Raw genomic sequence first — 25,090 nt, 5'->3', positions numbered from 1 at the left:
ACATGAAAGAACACTAAAACTGGACCGTGAGTCTTTGAATATTAGGCAATTTACAGACACTACCCTTAAACTCTTCCTTAGTACACAGAAAAAAAAAAAAAAAAAAAAAAAAAAAAAAAGAGGGAGGCAACCTGATAGTCAAGAGCCTGAAGACACAGTCTTTGTGAATATATCAAAGCCAACACAGCTAGTAACTAAACACATGGAGTTCATAGCGTGAAACAAGGGAGACTGTGAACACCACATCACCACTCTGATACTTCCACAAAAGATGTACCAACTAAATCAAATCACCAAACACACAGCAAGTAGCCCCACATGAAGAGCATGGTAATCGCTCTGCACACTTCATGACACCAGGGTCATGGGACTAAAGAATCAAGACTGAAAATCTCAAGACGGGATCCCAAATCAGACCTTTGTGCAACGTGTTCCTGAAACAGCTGATGAACTGTGAATACGCCTGAGAACTGAAGGCAGCGTGGAATCTATGCTCGTTTCCTGCTGTGGTAGCTAGATGAGTATCTGCTGCCCAAATGTTAGGAAAATATCTAGTTCATGGAAAAGTGAGGGCTGCTGCTCACATTCTTCTCAACCTCAGTAACATAGAGGGTACGCACTCAAATGTGACCAGAGAACGCTGCTGCATCTTCTGTTCACTAACCTCTAACTCAAACCACCATTCTCTTTGATTGCAGTTGCCACATGAACATTAAGGCTAGTTCTATGACACTGCCAGCTAAAAACAGTTATTTGTAAATGCCAAAGAGATTTCAGAACACTTACTCTTCTTACTCCTTCAAAGCTACTGTGGTCACTATCCTCACCGTCAAATTTTGTTATTTAAAAATATATTAATTAAAAATATAATTTCTCTAGAAAACTGTTTGTACTTTGATAACTGAATTTCAATATATCGGTTTGTGGGGAGCAGATAGAAGGCGGCTATCATCCTTGCAGCCATCTTGAGCCGCATACCCTGACAACAGACTTGTTTACAATAGCCTACAACAGCTGAGCACACTCTGATAACATCTTGATTAGATACCCAGGATTTTCCCTTGGGCGTGTGAGACTTAAAGGTGTGTGACTTAAGGGCATGACTTAAGGTCGTGGCTTAGAAGTGAGACATATAAAAGGCGAGAGGCAGACAGAAGAGTTCAGTACAACTTGCAGTTGATTACTAGGTATTAGGTACTTGGCAGAAGAACTTGGAATTAGGTATTAGGCACTTAGCAATTGGAGAAAGAAGCTTGGAACTTGGAGGCACTAGGAACTAGGGACTAGAAACTCAAGACTCAGGACTTGGAGAGAAGAAGAGAGATTGAAGAATAAACGGGATTGAATCACACTCTGTCTGGTCTCCATTCTTCGTGTCCGTCCTCACTCTCTCCCTTGCTGAACCCCATCCCTCGGACTGGAGCAGCTGGGGGCAGTGCAGGCTCTAACAATTTAGCCGCCAAGGCTTTTGGCAGTGCGGTTCCAACATTGACAGAGCAGTTCGTGACATTTTGGCCCCCCAAGCATGGGGTAGCTCGGGCTGCAACATTTTTCGGTTCACTTCATAAGCCAATGCATATATAAATTCTGAGCATTTAAACATTTTTTTTTCTAGAACATGGGTCTTTTCTGACTAACAAGGAAATGCAATGGACAAAAGGCTAAGCACCCTGACCAAGGAGAACAATGCTGTTCTTCCAATCCTAGCAAAGATGCTAATCACCCAGGTAGATATCTAACACTTTTATAAATCACACTACAGGCCACTGGCCCAAGTACTCCTAAATGCTTCTACATACAACAGCGCCCCATGGGGTTCTCTCAGCACTTGCCTGCACACAAACACCTGAAAGGACATCAAGACAAGGAAAGTCACCAAGTCTTTGGTACAGTCAGTCACTGTATCTTGTCTCATAGTCCATCACTTCTGCCTGTCCCATTACTAGCTATGCTGACTTTATAGGCTTGTTATGCTAAATACTCTCCAAGTGGTTTCTCACTGAATCTGAATATAAATGGGTGTAGAGACAACACCCTTCTCCCAATTCTAGAAATGAAGGAGGGTGATCAACATCAGGATCATGGGGTATGGCCTGGGCTCCTCAGCACATCCATACTTGTCTCAGGGGGTTAAAAAACTTAAATGAATTAATCGATTCATGGTGCCTGGTCTGGAGTAGACACCTGGTGTCAGCCCTAAGTACCATTCCCATGTTCTAGAGCTGTGCTAGGTGCTTCATAGAAATCCTGTACAGTTTTAATATATGGAGCACTATATCAATCTGTTCAGTTGTAACTGAGCCAGTCCACTTATCTGATAATCAGTAGTCAGGATATGGGCTTGTATGTGAGGTCAAAGTTAACCAAGGGTTAAAAAAATAGAGCAGAAAAATATGGAATTCTAGTGGAGAGAATCTCAGAAGTCCAGGCCCTGAGCCACATGAAGGTACTGCCATGTCAAGGCCCCAATTCCCAGCCCAGCTCTCATTTCCTCTTTTTCCTGGCAGCTCATCACATTCCTTAGCTTCTGTCTTCATTTTTTTTTTCTGACTTCCATCTTGGGGATCAGACATCTCTCCCCAAGTCTCAAAGACCCTAAGAGACCTCAGAGATGGAGAGACATTGCTTACCACTCTCCAGTGACACTCCAGTGTCACTCCTTCATTGGCTCTTCTCCGGCTCAATCTCATAGGGAGTATTCTCTAGCCAAGAAAGATGCCCTCCTCTGGTCTTGAAGCACCCACTCACTTTACCCAGACAGAGCTTTCGTGCCAACCACCTGTTCAGTCTGAGCAATGCAGTTATCCTAAACCAGGCCTGGTGTCTGGCACAAATCAAATCCTGCCATAAACACTCGCGAACTCATGATTAAATAGGTAAGAGGGGAACACAGGGACTGATATGAATCTTAAGAGCAGAGATTCCTGTGGATATTTTGCATAATGGAAGTCAGAGTGAGTCAACGTCTTCCTAGAAGCAAATTGCTCACCCATGTTAAATAAATGAACTCTTCGGAGCCATTTGCGTCCCATTTCATCAATCACCTATTCCCCTGCGCTGACTCATGCCCCATTAGAATGAAGTCATTTGGCTCCCTCAGCAGAGCTGACAGCCAGTAGATTTTCTTGGCACAGAAGAGAGCTAGGCTGCCTGGGGATGGTGGGCAGTGAGGCACCTACTGAGTAGCATCACCAATCATGGAACAGCTCAACAGGAGGTCTCTCAACACAGACACCTGGCGCTGCACTTGGCACACATCTTCATGTGTGGCTCTGCAGTGCATCCTCCACAGTCCTAGGAGTGATCACCCACTCATCACTATTTTGCCTCATCAGAATGTGCTAGAAACGTAACAGCAGTCCACAGGCAGACACTGCTCCTCTGTGAGCAAGGCCCTGGGCCCTTGTTAAACAAGCACAACTGTCTCTTGGGCATTCTAAGACTTAGACAGAGACATCTCACACTCATTTAGGAATGACGGTGTCTAAACTAAGTCAAAAAGTCTACTGTCCTCCAAGTCCATGGCACTCCCTTAGTTTCCCCAGAGCCTTCCACATGGTACCTATGAGAACCTTTAGTTTGTTCCCAAGGTCACTCTGCATAGATGTTAAACTCAAACTATTCTATGCTAGCTTCTGGAACATTCAACCCAGAGCAAGCTTACTAGGATGTCTCTATTATCACTAATCCTCTTAGAAGGACAGATTAAAATCTGCCTCAAAGTCTAGGAAGGCACATTTTAGAGATCTGGTGACTTGACAAAGGCTAGAGATCTTAAGTAGCATGACTGACATCATGTACTCAACCAGGGCAGGGGCACTTTCTGACACTGGTTCTGGAATAATTTCAAGAAAACAGGTGTACAGTGCAGACCACAATCTTACGAAACACCAGAACAGTAAAGAGAAGCCTTAATGTATCACTTCCTGCTAATCAGGGCAATTTGGTGACCTGGTAAATGGATGGGGCCTATTTCAGCAGCTGTGTCACAACCCTGCAACAAAGACATTTATTTTAATACTCACAAAATGCAGCCACATATCCCAACCAGGTCAACAACAAAGTTAGAAATCGCGCCTGTGGCAAGTCACATATAGCCAGAGAACTTCACGCCCTCTTCTTCAGTTCCCTGATCACTTCTAAGCATTAATTCTCAGGATCACACATGCTTAGCAGGAACAGAAACACTACCATAGCCTTGAGCTCTTTGTAAAAATGGGCAGAGGATAAATCCTAAATCAACACAAAATGGCCAAGGGCATTGCAGAAAAAATCTACATTTTCTACACAGAAAGAACAACCATTTGAAAAGCAAACTTTTCTTAAGGGAATAGAACAGAGACAGTAAAGCTGTAACAGCCAGGAGTTCTTAAATTGACAGCCAGAAATTTACAATTCTGAAGCGTAATTTACAATTCCTTATCCACAATTTGCAATTAGCCCTGTGCAACAGAATTAAGTCCTTTGCCAAATACTTCAGCATTTCGCACAGTAATTTAAAAATTGCCAAGATGTGGATATTGCCAAATGTCCATGCAATGCCCTGGTACCCATGGTTATACGAGGGACAGACATTATTCCACACTAAATAACTAACTAAATAAAATTAAATAAATATTAATATATTCAACCTGCTTCATAAGATCATAAACATTCTGATCAATGAACTATACAGGACTAAAATGCTACTCCAAAAGCAAAGTTTAATAAGTACAAGATGTAAATCAGTGAAGATCTATCCTCTAAACTACCTTGTTTGGATCCCTACTGTGGCAATTAAACACCATGACTAAAAGCAAGTTGGGGAGGAAAGGGTTTAATTGGCTTACACTTCTTTTGGCTTACACTTGTAGTTCATTATTGAAGAAAGCAATGCCAGGAATTTAAACAGGGCAGGAACTCCATGAAAGAGGTGATGGAGAAGCCATGAAGGGGTGCTTCTTACTGGCTTGCTCCCCAAGGCTTGCTCAGTCTGCTTTCTTATAGAACCTAGGACCAGCAACCCAGGAACAGCACCAACCAGGATGGGCTGGGCCCTCCCCTATCAGTAACTAATTAAGAAAATACCCTACAGCTGGATCTTATGGAGGCATTTTTCTCAATTCAGGTTCCCTTCTTTCAAATAACTCTAGCCTGTGTCATGTTAATATAAAATTAGCCAGGACACTACCTGTTTGATTTCAAAACAGGCTACCTCTTTACAGGTCCTATGCACCTCAAGAGTTCCACAAACTTTGGTTCAAATCAAAATACAAAACAAACAAACAAAGCATTGACTGAGACTTAGTTCTTGGACTGTTCATCCCACCATGCCCAGGACGGGGACTGTCACTGCAGCACCATGAAAGTACTGTTTGCAAAAAACATTTCTGTGCCTACTGGAAAACAAATGCCAGCCTACCCATCCACTACAACCACCACAGCCACTCTGGTTCCTTCCCATGGACCTGTAACCGTCCACTCCCCAACTGGAGAACTGCAGGATGGTAGGGCACAAGGGCAACCTTCAGCTCTATGCCAGCCTAAGGTCTACATGTGTCCTAATGGATGCCCATGCTGTCCAGTTTGTTCATTAATGTGAGAAGAAACACCTTTCACAAAACCACAGGTCACCACCAACCATTCATCAGAGGACCGATTTGCCTCATTTTATAAAGGTTTAAAGAACCTGACCTAGAGTTAACACTTCTTCTTTTGCAGACAGGCTGGCCACACGGCATCATTCATATAACCACGAAATGCACATTTCCAGAGCCAAGTTTAGGGCTGATCACTGGATTTAGAGATAAGCACTGGTTTCCACTCCTGAAGTGCCTGCCAGTGGTGCTGCTCCTAGGCCAGGGGAGCAGCAGCAGAAGGATGGAGCCAATAAGAGCAACTAGAAGAGGAGTGTGTTACAAAAGAAGGGCCAGTAGAGCCTGTAGGTTCAGGGAAAGTTACCCTACACAGGTGTCTGCAGGGATACTCAGGGGTTAAAAGATAAACAAAATACCACCAAGGCAGGTAGGGAGACATAAGCAAAGGCACACTGAGACACCAACAGTGCTTTCAGGCATCAGTATGCTCTCTGGTGCATTTAGAGCAATGGAGACAGTTACTATAACTATCTATGCCCACCCTTGGCTCTGATTAAGGACACGGAGACTTATATTTATTATGAGATTTGGCAGTATAGCTAGGCTGGAGAGTTAAGTGGGGATTTTTTGGGCTGAAAAGAGAAGTTAGGTGGAAACCGGAAGCCAGAGGCCAGCTGGACACGGATGAAGAAGCAGGTATCAGGACGAGATTAAGATGAACAAGTAATAGACCACAGAGCAGGATCTAGGCCAAGACAATATGGTTGGGTTAAAATAACTAAGAATCTGACCAGCTACAATGTCCAAAGCTCATAATTAATATAATAATGCTCTGTGTCCTTATTTAGAGCAAGAGTGGACAAAGACAGTTATGGTAGATTAGACCAACAATGTGGGGCAAGATGAGGAAGTGCCAGCATTTCAGCAGGACAACTTTGTTACTGCTTATAATTCAACATTTCTCAAGAGATAACCTTTGACGGAACAGACACCAGGCTACTCTCCAGCAAGGTGGGATTTCTCAGTCTCAAGTGCACAGCAAACAGGACTGCCCATACAAAAGATACTAATTTGCAGAGCTGCTAGACAAACCCTCTCCCTCCCACCTGTTGCAAGCACAATTATCAGCAAGAAGGCACTGGAGAGTGTCTAGATCAAAAAAACTTATCAAACAAGTTTCAGAAAAGAAGATGAATACATTCACATGTGAACACCAATTTCAGTCAAGCTTGCCTTGGAGAAGATGAGTTTGCTGTCTGGTGACTGCCGAGAACACTTTTCTGTTATTAAGCCATCGCTCCCAAACTTGAGCTCCTCTGCAGTCATTAAATAACAGTTCTGCTGTATTGCTTCCAAATCTTTTTCATTGGATTTCTAAGGAAATGAAACAAATCACAGGAAAGTTTTCATCAAGAAAAAAATATTAAGAGATTTTTCTTAAACTCTTTTAGGGGAGATATCTTATTTTATCACAAAATCCTTATGTCTCCTAAGTTCCAACATGCCCAAATATCAGGCAACTAACAGGGCTGTGATGCAATGTTATCTGCATATTAATTCTGTATGAGAGCGAGCAGAATGCCAACAATGTGTCAGAGGATGGTGGCTGTCCATGAACTGATACTACTTGCCACAGTGACTGTCATTAAGTGAACTGGCTCCATCCCTGGGACTACCCTGCTCTCTGACCCCTGATCATTTCCTACCCAGTCAACATGATGGACAAGTAGAGGGCTTACATATTTAAGTCTAGTAAAGTCTTAGTCTCCTTTGAAATTACAAATTGGTCTATCCATAAGCACAAGGGAGAAAAGGCTGAGACTGCAAATACACATTAGGATATGTTCATATATGATATTCCTTCTTCATAATACACAATCCTTCTTGTAATCCCTCAGCACCCTGGATCTGATAATACAACAGTACTACTGGAGACTGCATCTCTGGTCTGGCAAGGTTTGAGTTCAGAATCTATTCCCAACCTGAAGACTCCTAAACCAGAGTTTTATTCATTTTTTTGAGGGGGGGGGGGGGATGTGTGGGAAAACAAGGGATAAGATCCAAATCTATGCCCTGTGCATGGAACAGAATTTAACATGCCAATCATTTAGAAGGAACTGGGTACCCAAAAGGGAGAAAGGGCCAGTTCTCTGTAAGGTCCCACTGAACACTATAAGGAGGAACTAGAACTCTACCAACACTGTGCTCTAGAATTGTGTTGGTATGACTGTACCTTCATCATTGCCATGTTTTGACCTAGCAAACCATACTGTGGGGCTTAACAGGAAAATAGTAGCCCATTCTCTTCCCAGTTTTTCCCTCAAAGTCTCAATCTTTGCTATTCCTTAGGCACTACTTCCGGTCTGAATTCAGGTATTACCATGACAGTGTCCTTGTGCTTCTTGATTTCTAATATTTCAACTGGCTTGGATCAGAGGTATGTAGGGATTTAGCTTTTGAGTCAGTTATCTCCACCTCAGGATCTCTCCTAACAATTAGAGCATTGCTGGTTGAAACAGTTTTGTATTACACTGTAGCCAAGTAATTCATGATTACACTGCCATCCACTTCAGTTCTTTGAACTCTTGGAATTAGCAACTATTTTGTTCTTAGTTTTTTTTTTGTTTGTTTGTTTTTGTTTTTGTTTTGTTTTTTTTTTCCTACTTAGTTCATAAAACTATTACAAACTATACATTGTCTCCAAATTCTCAGGAAAAAAAAAAAGCAAAAAAAGCAAAGAAAAGTCCCTCCCAATGTCAAACCCATTAGTAATTGATCATCTCTGTTGTAGTTTCCTGGAGTATGCCAGATGACACCCTTCCTCAAAGGTTCAAACTTGGGCTCTGCACTAGCTGGTTTTTTGTGTCAACTTGACACAGGCTGGAGTTATCACAGAGAAAGGAGCTTCAGTTGAGGAAATGCCTTCATGAGATCCAGCTGTAAGGCATTTTCTCAATTAGTGATCAACTGGGGAGGGCCCATTGTGGGTGGTGCCATCCCTGGGTTGATAATCTTGGATTCTATATTCTAAGAAAGCAGGCTGAGCCAGCCAGGGGAAGCAAGCCAGTAAGTAACATCCCTCCATGGCTCTGCATCAACTCCTGCTTCCCGACTTGCTTGAGTTCCAGTCTTTACTTCCTTTAGTGATTGACAGCAACGTGGAAAGTGTAAGCTGAATAAACCCGTTCCTCCCCAACTTGCTTCTTGGTCATGATGTTTGTGCAGGAATACAAACCCTGACTAAGACAGGCTCTCTACTTAGTTTAGCTGTCACCCTAGATTTCCCTTCAGCACATCTAAGAGACCCCTTTTTTCTAGATCCTTTGTCTCTTGTGGGTTATTCCTTTGTTCATATGGCTTCTCTGCCAAGAACTTTCTGCAGAGTGCAAGCGAGACCATGAATCTAAGCACCACATATCTAAAAAGACCTTGCTCTATACTCTCACTAGTTCAAAGACTAGTTGATACCAGAATGCTAGGTTGGAAGTCACCTTTTCTCAAAGTCTGAAAGCATTGCTCCAATATCCCAGTGTCTACAGGAGCTGCTGGGAGTTCTGATATCATCCTGAGGCCCAGTTCTTCATATATGGCCTATGTTACCCCTCTCTCTGGAGTCTTTCTGATCCTCTACTTAACACCAAGTTCTAAAATATCAACATGCCTTGCCTCAGCCTATGAGACCTTCTTCATCCTTCCATTCTGGGACACAGCCTCCTGATACCCAGAACTGCTCTGCCAGCTCTCTTTCCTGGAGCTCCTGGTAGTCATATTTTAGACCTTTTCAATCACGCCTCTAATTTTCTTATCTTTACCTTTTCCCTATCTTTTTATTTGTTTGATTCTATTTTCTGGAAGACTTAGGCAACTTTTATCTTCAAATTTCTAACTCTTCCACACTGTAAATGTAGGTCAGCAATTATACATTGAATTTCCAATAGGCCACTCTTCTTTTCTAGATATCATTATTTTTATTAGATTCTAATCTTATTTTATTTATACTGTGTGTGTGACATCACAGCATGTGTCCCACTGCACTATTGGAGGTCAGAGAAAAACTATACAGAGTTGGATCTCTCCTTCCACCTCTGTGTGGGTTTCGGTGATCAAATTCAGGTCATCAGCTTTATGCAACAAGCACTTATGCCCACAGAACCATCTCATGGGTCCTGATCCTACTTATGTTTTGATATCAAATTTTTATAGTTTTAAAAAGCTATATAATTTTTTATTGTTGCCACTTATACTACATATGTTAAAGAAAAAAAGAGAAAAAGAAAAAAAAAAAGACAAAGTTTCATTCAATAGCCCAAGCTGGCCCAGCACTCTCTATGCAGCCCAGGCTAGCCTTACAATAATGATTTTCCTTTCTCACCTTTCCAAGTGGGAGGATACAGGCATGAGCCTTCTGGCCTGATTTCTATGTACCTTTCATTCAACTTAAGGTTTGTCTTGCCTCTCTGTGGTGGTTTGAATATGCCTGGCTCATAGAAAGTGGCACTATTAGGACGTGCGGCCTTATTGCCTCCAATAAGGTGTAACCTTGTTAGGGGGAAGGGTGTCACTATGGAAGCCGGGCTTTGCGGTCTCATATATATGCTTAAGTTTGGTCAGTGTGACCAAGACAGTCCTGCTGATTCCTTTGGGTTAAGATGTAGAACTCTCAGCTCCTTCTCCTGTACCATATCAGCCTGCACCCTACCATGCTTCCTGCCATTATGATAATAGACTGAACTTCTGAAACTATAAGCAATTAAATGTTGCTTAAACCAGCAGCAATTAAATGTTGTACTCTGTAAGAGTTGCTTTGGTCACAGTGTCTCTTCCCAGCAATAAAACCCTAACTAAGCCACACTTCAACAGACTCTTCTCCCATTGGCTGAACTTAAGCTACTTGCCTTTTAAATGCTAAAAGTGGTCAGAAACTCTATGAATGTGGAAATGGACACATCAAAGGTAGCCTTATAGGGAGATGTGTGGGGCCAGAGAGCCATGGGACCAGGAGCAGCCCCTGAGCAAGAGTGGGGTCGAGGCATGTCCAAACCTAGGAAATCCTGTCCTGACATGGGCAGGAATAGGATAGCTCCCCCCACTGCCCTGAGCCTGCATGTGTACAGAGCCCCGTGCTCCTCACCCCTTGCCTCACCAGAGGAAGTCATGTTGCTAGTAGTTGGGTTAAACTTCCTTTCCCCTAATAAGGTCATGTCCAGAAGCACCTGGAATTTCTCCTCATGGACATGAGGCATCCACAACTTCTTGGTCCTGGACAATGAAGTAAACTCACCTCAACAGACATTACTCACCTCCCCAAATATTTAAATAGCTTTTGTTGTCCCAAATAAACTGAACCAGTTCTCTGAAGAACTGGTGTGTATGTGTGTGTGTGTGTGTGTGTGTGTTCTTTGCTCACGCACCCATCACTGACCTGAACCCACCCGTGCTTGGCTTAAGCTTCTCTCCCTCCAGTCCAACCCAGTGCACAGTGGACCTAGCTATCCCTGGGGGAGAAACAGATACAGGCCTGCAGAGATGTACAAATGAAAACCAGCTTTTTGACTGAAGAACCTTTAACTGCTAGCATCTTTCATTCTACTTCCCTGTAGGAAGAATCTCCTGGTTGGGGGAGAAACAGATACAGGCCTGCAGAGATGTACAAATGAAAACCAGCTTTTTGACTGAAGAACCTTTAACTGCTAGCATCTTTCATTCTACTTCCCTGTAGGAAGAATCTCCTGGTTGGGGTCTGCACACTCCATTCCCTTCATTGCCATTACTGCTTACAGCTGCCTCCAATGGTGCCCATGGCTGCATTTCTCTGCTTTAGAGCCCCCAGAAATCTCTTGCTGGAGACAAAGAGAGGGTCATCTATATCTGCCCAGAATCCTAGCTAAATCTCCTGTTTGCAAAGGTATTGGCCACATCTTCTATCTACTAAGCCATCTTTGGGTTGTAGAATATGTTAGTTCAATTATTATTGGTTTTTCTTTACTATGAGGCATAATAGCAAAACTGAATCCTGTGCAGTTCCCACTCATATAAACATAACATCCAAAATTTTGTTAACGTACAGCTTCTGCTACACAGTGTTCCTACTTAGCCCTGTGGGTTTACATGTCCCTGTTGCTGGACTCTTATTTTAGTGGGGTTTCAGTAGTAGGAGGCACTGTTAAATACATGGATTTAATCCACCACAGTTACCTGGGCGGAATCTCAGAAATTCACAATGTGGCCAATAAGAAGTGAATTCCAAAACTAAACAAGAAAGGAAATGGGCAACGGAGTGAGGAGGTACTTGCCCTCAGTGAGGGGGCTGGGTGCAGGAGCATATCCAGCCATGATCTGCCATTTACTGTGGGACCAGGGGAAGCACTTCCCTTCTGATCTTGTTTCCCCTCCTATTGGCTGAGGCTCACATGACAAAAGGTAGTTGAAAGTACCACAAAAAGAGCCATGAAGTCTGTTACAGGGGCAGTGATGGGCCATGCCTTGAATCCCAAGAGTCCAAAGGTGGAGGCAAGAGTCAGAAACTAAAGTTATCCAGCTACACAGTGAGTTTGAGACCAGCCAGGCAACATGAGACTCTGTCTCAAGGAAAAACTTTTTGGAGTTCAGAAAAAACTACTAAATTGAAAGGAGATTTACATAGGAAAGGAAAGAAATCATGATATGGTACCTGAAGCAGCAGGTCCTCCTGACTGGCACTTTCTGTTAGGCTTCTGACCACTTGTTCTTGAGTCTGGAACATTGTATTGCTTTCACCTGGAAGACTCTTGTAATGCTTCTCCACAGCCTTCTCCCTCTCACTCACTTCCTTGCGTAGTTTCTCAACTTCATTTCTAAGGTCCTAGAGTAAGAAAGAGAAGAAAAATGAGATTCACTTGACAAAAAGTTCCAGATAACAATTTTTTACTAGCTTCACTTCCCAAGTTAGGATGAGAACAAGCTGATCAGTGTATTTAACAAATAGAGGCTTCTTTCTCATTTATAGTTTTACAAAAACCCATTGCCAGGACATCACAAATTTAGAGAAGCTTTTATATGCATGGTATTATTTATAATGGTGAAAAAACAGAAAACCAAACAGCCTAAAATGGAGGAAAAATAAGAGAAAATAATAGAGAATAATATTTTTAGAACCACAACTATGAGTAAAGATGAACCAAAATCAAGCCGTGTGTAAATACAATGCTCATTATTTCCTGCATGCCTAGCCAACTAAGTGAACACTCTGAACCGTAGCAGAACACCTGAGCAGAGGGGCAAACAGAAGCTTCCAAGAGGTCGTTCCTTTTTCCAAGTTTCAACTTCCTTGAAATTCTATAATGCAAGTAATCAGAAAAGGTCATAGAAACTCACAGGAACACACAAATTCACTTGGCAGGAAGTTTTTAAGCAGCAGGAAAAAATATATAGTAAATCTACATACAGTAAGATTGCTTACAACAGGCACATGTGAGGTGACTTTGTGAGGCTGATTGTTTAAAAAAGCAAATAACTATAACTAAACAGATGTGCACCAACAGGAATAAGCTGTGGTACAGCCTCACCAAGGCATACTCAAACTGCACAGAAAAAAACGGGGTCTCTGAAGACGTCCAGGGTAGTCTCCAGGACATACTAATGTAGAGGCGGAAGAACAGAGAGAGAAGAGCATACGTCCACGTATTTCACAGTAACACAAACTAAATGGCTGCCCATCAGACAAAGAAGAAAGCTGGACACAAGAGACAGAAGAAAAAAAGAAGAAAAGGACAGAACAAGTTTTACAGATATGACCATTTCAACTTTTACACCATAATCTGTTTTAAAATTCCCCTAAAACTAAAAACAGAGCAAGCAATTAGTCGGACTTTGCATGGCACTGACAGGTAATCAAACAGAAAAGCTGCTTCAGCAACCTGAGGATGGAGTACGAAGCACACCCCTATGGAGGTATCTCTCTGTGGGCAAAGGAGAAGGTGAAACATATTAAACTATTTTAGGGAACCATCTTGTAAATACTAGCGTTAGTAGTAGTAATCTGAAGTGCATGTATATACTTAGTATGTATTTATCAATGAGTGGCTATTAATCTCCTAAGTTCTAGGACTTTCAACATAACAGAAAAGAACTCAAAGAGAAACCAAATTAAACTCATTGGAAATCAGAGCATGAGCAATCCACATGTGTTTACATTGAGCCGTTTCCTTCCTTCCACCAACAAGGGCCAGCATCAATGTTCTACTAGCATCTGCATTGTGTTCTCAATCATTTCCCACCAAAAGAAAAAGCTTTTTCTGTGTTTGCCAAAGTGCTGCCCCTAAAACAGCATCACCTGCATCCTCACAACTAATGCTGTAGACCTCTGGAGAGGTAGACCCAGCTCTGTATAATTTACCAAGTCCTCCAGAGAACTGTGGGATGCACAAAAGTGCATCTCAGAAGAACGGATGACTAACTGTAGACTTGGAATGGGAGTCAAAGATGAGCCCAGACATCTATTCATACCCAAGAGGAAGAAAGAGATCAAGAACTATAGTAAGCATATCCAAGGGAACCAACCAGAATAAGTACTTTCCACTATTGAGGGAAGAAAATAGAATTTTCATAAAGATAAGCAAGTAATTAAAATACATCAAAATACCACAACCAGTGCTGGGGATATGGCTTAGAATGCACAAGGCCCCATGTTCAATCCCCAAACACACGAGTGTGTATATACTCAAGTACAACACACACAAAGATGCTCATGCGCAGTAGTGGTGAGGAAATCCATGATTTTATAACACTTAAAAAAAATTGTTTTAGGTGCTCTTACAGAATAAAGGCCCTCAGAGACGTTTCCATTCCAATCCCTAAAGGGCAAGAAGAAATAAAGCTAACAAATTAAATTCAGGCTGTTTAATCAGCTGACTTTAAAGGACATATATCATCCTAAGTTACCAAAATGATTTCAATATAATTACAAGAGCCCTTGAAGATGCAAGAGATAGCAGAAGATGTCTCTACAGCCATGGCTAGCAGTGAGGATGGGAAGGGCCCACAGGGACAGAAATTGGTCAGCCTTGAGAATCCACAGCCTTCAAGAGAAATGCAACCTCGGAACAGCCTCCACCTCAACTTGGTGAGAGCTATTTCAGACTTCTGACTTGCAGAACAGTTAAGATGGTGAATCTGTACTGTGATGTCCCGCTGTAACTGCAACATGAAGTCAAATGCCCTTCAGCATGCCTAGAGAACTCCTTTTGTGATTTTTTTTTAATGTTTAATTTTTCCTGCATGAACTGCCCCTCATTACAAATAACTACATAAGAAAAAAAAAACAAATATATTTTTACAGAGATACTCATCTGTAAACTAAAGGATAATAAAATCAGATAATCATCAGTTTGTAAACAATCACAAAATTGGACACCCAAATATTTGAAAAAAAATATTTTGTAATCAAATATCTAAGATGAGATGATCTTAGATCCTTAATCCAAAATAAGACCACAAATGCATTATGAACGTCTCTAAGAAGTAAAGCAAAATTCAATTCTAGAGGGAGTTAAGGATTTTTTGGTCAGATATTTGTTTTTAATACTATATACAAAATTGTCCCTTAGTGTCCCTGGGGGATTGGTTTCAGGATCTCGAGAGATACCAAAAGTAATACTCAAGTCCCTCCTATAATAGTATAATATTTGCATAGAATCTTCCCACATTCTCAGATTGCTGTAATATTTAGAACAATGCCAATGCTCTACACATCTGTTACATAATACTGTTAGGGAACAACGACCAGAGTCTCTACATGTTTAATATAGACACAATCTTCTACTCAACTTTGGTTAAACGTGTGGATGCAGAAGCCAGACACAGACCGAGCTGTAATGCTAAAGCAACGGTAACAGAATAATAATGAATACACTAGTCCTGCCAACAACTTAAGCCATGTTCAAGCTGTGGCTGCTTCTTTTAGACTTCCTACACCTGCTGTGAGTTTCTACGTTTATTCTATTACATCATGACCTACAAAGAACATACAGCATTTAAATAATGAAGACAAAAAAAGAACAATTTAAAAAGAAATGAAAAGGAAAGGAGAGGAGAGGAGAGGAGGGGAGGGGAAGGGAGGGGAGGGGAGGGGAGGGGGGAGGGGAGGGGAGGGGAGGGGAGAGGGGAGGGGAGAGGGGAGGGGAGAGGGGAGGGGAGGGGAGGGGAGGGGAGGGGAGGGGAGGGGAGAGGGGAGGGGAGGGGAGAGGGGAGGGGAGGGGAGGGGAGGGGAGGGGAGGGGAGGGGAGGGGAGGGGAGGGGAGGGGAGGGGAGGGGAGGGGAGGGGAGAGAAGAGAAGAGAAGAGAAGAGAAGAGAAGAGAAGAGAAGAGAAGAGAAGAGAAGAGAAGAGAAGAGAAAAAAAAGACAAAAGAAAAAAAGCTGGCCTGGTGGCTTAATCACACCTGGCCAGCCTGCTCTTCAGAGAAAGTGCCAGGCCAGCTAGGTCTGCAGAGCCAGACTCTGTCTCCAAAACCAAACAAGCAAAAACCAATTCTACACAAAGTTCTCATTTACCAATTTTAACAAATACAGCAAAATTCGATGCACTGCATCCTCACAGGCTCCAACTATGTGAGCCTCCATATAACATGTTATTACAGATTGCTACGTTTTATTGCTGTGGGTATATTTTATTATAGCTTTAGAGTTAATTTTTCAGGAAAATCTCTTAGAGGGATTTCTAGGTCAAAAGATACACATATTTTGAAGATTTTTCCAAAGAGACAATGACAAAAGAAAAACAAGTGCAACAATCAAAGCACTAGAGGCCCATTCCAAAGCCTTGTCAGTAGTTGTTCTAAAGCATTTGCTAATAGAACTGATAGGACAGGCTCCTTCAGAACTGTTTTGAAATTTCTATTTCCTTCACACCCCATGTGTGTATACGTGGCTTATACTGTCTTTTTGTTGTTGTTCTGCTACAAACTGCTGCAGCTAGCTAGGAAATGGCAATACTTTCCAGAGCAGTTCAAATAAAAGCTGATCCCTTAAGAATCATCTAAGACAGGGAGCTAGAGAGATGACTCAGCAGTTAGTTAAGAGCAGTTAGTCCTGGGTTCTGGTTTGATTCCAAACATGGCAGCTCACAGCCATCTGTAACTCCAATTCCCAGAGATCCCAGAGATCTGATGCTTCTTTCTGGCCTATGTGGCACATCCATGCAGGTAGTACACAGACACATATGCATGCCAAGCACACATATACATAAAAAATTAAATTAAGATTAAAATTTAAAAAAAAAAAAAAAAAAAAGGACCCAAGGTGTGCACTTAAAAGCACAGATTCCACACATTCCATTCTTCCACATCAGAGTACCTACCAGGGCAAAGTGTATCTGCCTTGCTAAAGCTATTACAGAAGAGCCAGGAGTCACTTGTCCAATAGACAAGACTTCATTATCTCTCTCCCTTGAGATCCTGCTGCTGTTTCTAGCCAGGGCAAGCACACACACTGAGGCCAGAGAAGCAACTGTGACTGAGAAGTTGGCAATGCAATAAGGAGGACCTGGGATGATCCCACACTCAGGATCAATGGAGCACAAGCGATTGTGGCCAGCATTTACCATGACGCAGACAATGTGCCAGACATTGAACAGTTAGTTAATCTATCTAATCTTGAAAATTTATGATGGAGGTGTGGTGGGACAAGTCTTTAATCCCAGCAGCTGGGAGGTAGAGGCAGGCAGAACTCTGAATTTGAGGCTAGCCTGAAATACATAGTGAGTCCCAGACCAGCCAAGGCTCCCTAGTGAGCTCCCTAGCTCTCAAAAACAAAGGTCTTGAGCCCCATCTGACTCCCAGTAGAACCCTGGCTACCTCATTACTCTCTGCTCGCTCCTCACCCCACTAGTTCTGCTCTGACAACGGACTGTCTTGCTGTGGCTCCTGCATAGGAGGTATATACTCAGTTCATAACCTTCATGCTTGTTGTACCCAAAGTCTGCAATTCAGAGCTGCCCCTCACCTCCTGCAGGTGTATCACCTCACTTCAATCTTCATTACCTCCCTCCCTCCACACCTCTTCCCCCATCATCTCTTCCTGTAGCACTTGCTAATACAGTGTGAACTTTTTCAGTCCCATAGGAGCAGATCATATTTTGTTTACTCCTCCAATTCTTACTCTTATAATGGCATCAATCACACAGAAGGTACTATAGCAGATTCAACAGAGCCATAAACTCTTTGATTCCCCCCATGGAAAGATGGGGAGTCTATGCCTCTACTTTTTTAAAGCTTAGAAATGTAGTGACCACTGCAATCTAAAGAACTGGGCCATTTCTGGCCCAGGCCCAGGCGTTTCTAACTCCAGTCTCTTTTAGCACTCACTCTCTTGGTGGCCTACATGTCCTACATCTGAGAGGCATGGCCATCCTAATCCCCTATGCTGGTGAGGCTAAATGCAAGAACTGCAGCTGATAACCTCAGCTTAATTTTCCACCCCATCTCCAACAAGGTACCAATCATAAGAGTCATCTGCCCTCGAAATCAGCCCACCTATCAAATGAGAACCATGAGTGGAAGCCAAGTAAAGCAGAAGACCATTCAGATGAGCCCTGCCCAAATTCTTGGCTATTATTATTATTATTATTATTATTATTATTATTATTATTATTTTAGATACCAACTTTGGAGTGATCTACTGTACAGCAATAGACAACCAAAACAGCACTCAATAAATGTCAATAAGCTGGATTGATGAAGTAAAGCATGAGTAATAAGATAAATAAAATAAGTAAAGATACAGGACAGAATTTGGGGTCTCATGATGTTCTACTACTGAGGCACACCCTAGCCCTACTGCCATTTAATGAGTAAGAGTTTGTGGTGGACTGCATAAAAATTGCCCCCACAGGTCATTAGGGAGTGGCAACAATAGGAGGTGTGGCCTTGTTGGAGTAGGTATGGCCTTGATAGAGAAATTATGTCGCAGGGGCAGGCTTTGAGGTCTCAGGTACTCAAGCCACATCAAATACGGCATTCTCTTCCTGCTGCTTGTAGATCTAGCTGTGGAGCTCTCAGCTCCTTCTCCTGCACCATGTCTGCCTGCATGCTACCATGCTTCCAGCCATGATGATGATAAACTAAACCTCTGAAACTATAAGCCAGCTCCCATTAAATGTTCCTTTTTACAAGAGTTGCCATGGTCATGATCTCTTCACAGCAATATAACCCTTGGAGAAGCTAGTTTATCTGTGATTACAGTGAATAAGGTATAACTGGCTGATATCTGGTTCCAAACCCTTTCAGTTCACGCCTACACCAAAGCACAAGTTTGGGTCATTTTTGTAGTAATGCAATGATTCCAATCCACTTAATTAAACCCACCCAACACACCACTCTGAAGGACCACTCAAAAAAAAATTGCAATGAAGATCTTAATGTTAAGATAGCTACTTAAATAGATCTCTTTCAAATTACAATGGAACTAGAGAGAAGGCAGGAAGATTTGAATTTGGTCACTAGTACGTGTGCAAAGGTTAGATACAGACACAAGTACTTGTTAACCCCAGAGCTAGGGAAAAAAGGACCAAGACAAGGGAATTCCTAGAGTACACTAGCCAGCTTGAGGGAATCAGAGAGGTCCAGGTTCAGTGAGAAACTATATCTCAAAAATTAGGTGATAAGTAACAGACGAAGATGCCTGGCATCAGCCTCTAGTCTTTGGCACATACACTGGTGCATTTGTGCACATGATTCCATGAACACATACATATAACACACACACACACACACAAAATAAATCACAATAAATCTGTACACTACCTTAGGAAGAGTGTGCTCTTTTTAGAATTTTATTTTAGCTGTAAATATTAAGATATTCCTTTTAATTACTAAATAATCATATTTTTGGGTAAAATGTCCTGTTTTGATATATGAATATACTATGGAACAAATATAACAAGCTAATTAACAAGTCTGTCACTTAAATATCTCTTGTAGTGACATTTAGAATTTGTTCTTTTAGCAATATTAAACATTTAAATATATTATATTTGGGATGCTATACAACAGATCTGGAGAGCTGTTGTTTGGAATTCTGTCCCTCTGGTAAACACCTCTCTCTACTTCTCTACACATCCTCCATCCTCCAGGAAGCACCATTCTACTCTCCACTTCTGTAGCTTCTGCTTGTTTACATACCAGGTCCATTCATGTTGTTATAAATGACAGTTTCATTTTATGGATGAATAGTATTCATGCGTGTGTGGGTGTGTGCACACATGCATGCATGTGAGTGCTGGGTGTGCATTCTCCTTATCCATACAGCAGTCGATGAACATTCCTTTCATTCTCGACTGCTGTCAATAGTGCTGTAGTGAACAAGAAATGAAAGTGGAGACTTCTCAACCTTCTGACTTCAATCCTTTTGAGATGTATGTATACACAAAAGTACAATTACTGAATTGGAAGATAATTCTAGTTTCATTTTCTGAGGAACCTTCATACTGTTCTCCCAAAACGATTCCACCAATTTACATTCCCACCAACAGTGCACAGGAGTCCCCTTTCTCTGCCTCCGCTCCAGCATTCGTTATCTTTCATCTGCTTGGTAATAGCCATTGTAACAGCTTCAAGGTGATGATATGCTATTGTGGTTGCAATTTGCATTTCCATGATGAATAGGAATGTGGAACATTGTTTTCAATAAAGTATATATTTGTATGTCTTCATCTGAGAAGTCTAATCAAGTCCTTTTCCCTTTAGTTTTCTTGCAATTATGTTGTTTTGATTCTTAAATGTTGTGGATGCTTACCACAGCTCAAGAGATATGTGGCTTAGACCACACTTCCTCCCAGCATATGGCTGTCTCTTTTCTGTTAAATTGCTTCCTTTGCGTGGCAGAAGCCTTGCTTTCAGGGTCATATACCAAAAAAAGTACCGTTGCCCAGAACAACTGTCAAAAAATTTACCTGCAGTGTTTCACATCTGGTTTTGAGTTCATTTTTAATATAGAACAAAATAAAGATCTAATTTCACTCTCTGGCTGTCCAGTTATCCCACCTTCACTCAAAGAGATAGTCATTCCTATGCCTGCACCATATTTGAATTACAACTGCTTTGCAGTCTATTTGGTACAAGATGGTACTGCAATTCTTTAAACATTCATACTCCGTGCTGTGTAGTGTGCATTCTCCGTGTACATAGACTACACACTTATACCAATCCCTATGTTCAGCTCTCTCCCTTAAACATTTATCAGACCCATATTTCAAGGGATGATTCAAGTTCTAGTATGAAATTGTCTGGTAATTATTCGACTCCCTTTTATTATTTGCTTTCAGAGTTTTAATTCAGCTATCTAGGAGAACATGTGATAAAGTCTACTAGAGTATTCCACATTCTTGCACATGTCCCCCAAACTGAGTTACAAGATGAAAAAGGCCTGCTCCATATTCTACAATGCACACAAAGTTTTGTTACTCCCCAAGATTAAGGAAACAAACCTAAAGTTTAACATCATTCTTGGTACACTATAAGAGGGAGGGAGGCAGGGAAGGAAGGCGGAGGAAGAAAAGATGGGAGGGGGAAAAGAGAGACACAGAGTGTTTATATGTACATGTCAGGGAGTATATGACCCACAGCATCATCAAGGATGGAGAGAAGTCAAGAAACCCAAGAAAATAAAATAAGCCCTTCCCTGTGGGACAGTAAACGGTGCCAGGAAGCTTGATAGGTAGAGCGGGTCTGAGTTCCTGGAAACTTGGGGTACACTCCTGAGATGGTAGGTAGCTCCCTGCTCCCTTCCAGATTCCTGGCCTGGAACATGTGCCACACTTCCCACATAAGGAAATGTGACCTGTGGTCATGTAGGGCCAGAACAGTTTTCCATGCTAATGAGGTACCTAGAGGTCCTGAGGGTTTAGCCAATAAGCTTCCCTTCCCAAACATTCCTTCCTGCAAAAGGTATTTAATCTCAGGTCCACCCTGAGAAGTTGGTATGTATCCATTTTCTATGATAAATAATCAATAAACAGTTTGGAACCGAGGACTGTCACTCATCTACTACCACCATAGGGAACATGGAGAAGGCCTTCACCTACAGAGCCACAACTTAATTCTACAATAGAAGCCCTCTCTGCACTCCCAGCCACAACCACTTCCAAGCTGAGGACAATCACTGCTGAGCTAAGCCGGAGGCACCCCACTACACCCCAGGCTCATCCTCAGCTCGTGGGCCTCTTCAGTTCTCAGCTCTTCCTCAACTCCCAGGTACCTGGATGTCCAAAAGTCTGAGAACCACAATGGCCCCCAGTCTTGCTGCAGGCCCAGAGAGCCCTGACACTTCATTCCTGACTTCTTTGTGCAGTTTTCCAGTGGAGACTAGAGGCCCAGAATTCAGAAAATGGCGGCTTTGGCTTTACCACATCTCAGCCTGTGTTTTCCTACCCTTGCCTCCCATAGGTGGCTTGGTGCTTTCTTGAAGCCCAACACCACACAGCAGCAGAGTTGGGGAAATGCAGTCAAGCATTTCCTGCATTTGGCATTCCCCTCTCCAGCAGCCCTGCCCAACGGTGGGGTGGAATATGGATCCACACTTCCTCTTGGAAAGATTATATCAGTAATGGAACTCACTAAGCATGGGCCAAGGCACTGTTATGTGAAAGATCACTAACTTTAATAACTGTCTACAATGGTAAGTAAGGATCTTACTGTCGAAGAAAGGTAAATAATGCTCACAGAGACGAAGAATTGAACAAAGACAGATGATCCTGGGCCAGAAGGCTGAAGATTTGATCCTCCAACGTTCTGTAGTATAGGAGCTGTCCAGGTGTTCAGCAGTCTCTATAAATTGGCTAAGTTTTAGAAGCTATGCTTTGTGCTTCCCATAATTTCAGTTAACTCAGTCATTCTGGATTTCTGAAGGGGTTGAAGACCTATAGTCTCATAGCCAATACTGGCTATTTACTTTGAGAGAAAAGATCTGAGTAGATGGTTTTCAGCTGACATTCATTCTAAAGCCAAGAAAAAAAGCCAGGTTCAGAACTAAGTGTTTTAGTTACAAGAGATGACAGAGGTTCTGGTTAGTCAACAAAATGATGGACTGGGTATTAGGACTATCTTGTACCTCACTGGTACAAATAGGCATAATTATGCTCTAAATGTATTTTGAAAGAAAAGTTTTATTTTAACAGGAAGGGTGATATGTAGGAGGAGCTAAGGGGGAAGGAGTACTGAGAGGAAGAGAAGGAGCAAGGAGAGGAGAAGCTAGGTGATGAGAAAGAGAGAAAGGGGGGGGACATGGAGGCAGATGTTCACGTGTCTCCACCAGTCATTGGGCTACACTTCTGATTGAGCATTACCAAACTTATAAAGCCTTTGATTAACATTTTTAAAAAACTGTATAAAAACAAAAAGGAAAAGGGGGCATGGGATAGGGGTTCTCTAGGGAGGGGAAAGGGGGAAAGGGAATGGCATCTGAAATGTAAATAAAATATCCAATAAAAAAAAGAAAAAAAAAGAATTGGACAAAGATTTATATAATTTCTAGTGCGGACATCAAAAACCAAGCTAGTGTGGTCCCAAATTCTATGATGTCAACAGAATTGTTAAGGCCAAAAGTGCTTTAAAACACTTGATATTATGGACTCTCATTAGGCAATACTTCCAAATCTTAAGTCAATTTTATAATGTCTCTAGCACTTGAATATCTGCAGCCCTTCTCCAAATGGATGGCCAGAACAGGGTCTAAGCTACTCATATGATCAGCAATGAGAGGAGGCTTAAAGCAAAGAGGCTGGTGACAATAGGAGAATATGTGTGCTAAGTTGGCCTTGAGGAGGAGCAGCTGCCATGGCAACACAAAGACAGCCAATTGATTCCTGCTCTCACTACCCATGGAGGTATAATAAATGCTAAGGGGAGGCATGAAGATGGCCTATCTTGCTGAGGCAAAACAATCAGATCTGAAAATTGATTATCTTGGTAGTTCTCCCAAATCTTTTTCAATATTTCAGCGCTTTCTAAATAGACAAGAGTTTTCTATAAATCAATGCTCAGTTGCTAACCAACTATATGTGACACTGGACAGAAGTTACATCATGAAGGGTTCCCATCCTAGGAAGGAACTTTGGGCTTTTAGGTTAAATGAAAAGATGGAAGATGGGCTAAGGCTACAGCTGAGACACAATAATCGATCTCTTTCTCCTCTTAGTAAAGTACATGAGAGACTAAGAACCTGGGCTCTTTGTGATCAAGAACTCCCAAATCCTGCCCTGACGACCACTCCTGAACCCCACAGTTCACCTACGATGTGTACAGACAAAACCACATTAGAGTCAAAGTACAATTTTGTGATATCGATATCACATATCAAAAGGTTTTGAGTTCTTTGTTGTTGCTGTCATTGTTTGCAAAGTGAAAAGCGCATGCCTACCTTAATGAAGTCACTTGTATCCTCTTCCTTAAGAAGCCATGCATGGCAGGGAAGATTTATGAGAAAATACAGGAGTTAGTCCTCCCTACAAGTGCTGAGCCTCATAGGTCTGAAGTGGAAAGTAGAGAATTCTGAACTTGGGTTTTTGCCTTAGGGTACCTCTCTCCAGGTAACAAGGAAGGACCAGTGAATATTCTGGACACTAATCTGCTGAGCAACTCTCCCATGGAAAAGGATCAGAAGAAGGGTTCATGTTGCAGAATAAGGAGAGTTTAGCCCCACCTCTCATAGCATCTCCTTCAGAACATAGCTTTCACAATGTCAATGGTAGCAGTTTCTCAATTAAGTCCCTGAGATCCATTTTTTTCCTAGGCACCTGGAGCCAGTAACTGCAGAGGACAACTCAAGAGTGAGTATCCCATTCATGGCTCTTCCTTTGTCCTGTGTGTTTGATGGTTGAGTATAATATGTGTGATAAGTGTTGGTATCAGGCTCCGAACCCAGTGACGTCACTTTTAGGTGACTCCCACATCGTTGCCGAGGCAATAGCTGCACACTCCCAGAACCCACCTGGCTACCTCACCTTTACCTGGGAGATACTATGTCACCACCCATATAAAACAGGCAGGACCCCCGACTCTCACTCTCTTTAACCTCTTATCTCTCCCACCTATCTCTCCCCACCTTCGCCTTGCCCTGAATAAACCCCCACCCTTTGGAACTGCGTGGTCTGGAGTGGTCTATTCTGCACGGTGGCCGGACTTTCTTTCATCTTTCTTTCATTGGTGCGTTGGGCCGAGTTTGAATACTTCGGGAACCGCTGTGGCCAGGCAGGGCAGACGCCGCGTGGCTCGGGCCACTGGGCCACCGCGCCACCCTGACCAGGCCTGGCAGCGCCACCGCAGCTGCTGCAACTGCCGCAGCCAGGCCGGGCCGGGCCTGGCAGTGCCACAGCTGCCTGGCGCCCGCCAGACCTGCCACACTTCGCCACCACCACCCCTACGCTACGCTCCGTCAATGCTATCACGATAAATTTCCGCCAAACACGCACTGGCACGTATTAATTGGTAAGGAAATTTCAATTGGCCGGGAGGGACCCTAGCCGTCCAAATAAGGCCTGGCCAGT

General features: G+C 42.5%; 1 protein-coding gene across 13 annotated transcripts in view; it reads right to left on the bottom strand.

Moving 5' to 3' along the window:
- The window catches only part of Cdk5rap2 (CDK5 regulatory subunit associated protein 2), a 176,080-nt gene that overhangs the window by 81,362 nt on the left and 69,628 nt on the right, over window positions 1-25,090 (bottom strand). For all 13 annotated transcript variants that reach the window (XM_076934786.1, XM_034503416.2, XM_076934784.1 and 10 more), the window contains 2 exons: window positions 12,247-12,417; window positions 6,810-6,950 (listed from right to left, as the gene is read on the bottom strand). In XM_076934786.1, coding sequence (XP_076790901.1) covers window positions 6,810-6,950; window positions 12,247-12,417 — 312 coding nt within the window. The remainder of the gene's footprint in view (window positions 1-6,809; window positions 6,951-12,246; window positions 12,418-25,090) is intronic.

Source organism: Arvicanthis niloticus, chromosome 5 (genome assembly GCF_011762505.2).
Source record: "Arvicanthis niloticus isolate mArvNil1 chromosome 5, mArvNil1.pat.X, whole genome shotgun sequence".
NCBI lineage: Eukaryota > Metazoa > Chordata > Mammalia > Rodentia > Muridae > Arvicanthis > Arvicanthis niloticus.
Note: the sequence above shows the minus strand (reverse complement) of the source record. Positions and strands in the feature narration are given on the sequence as shown.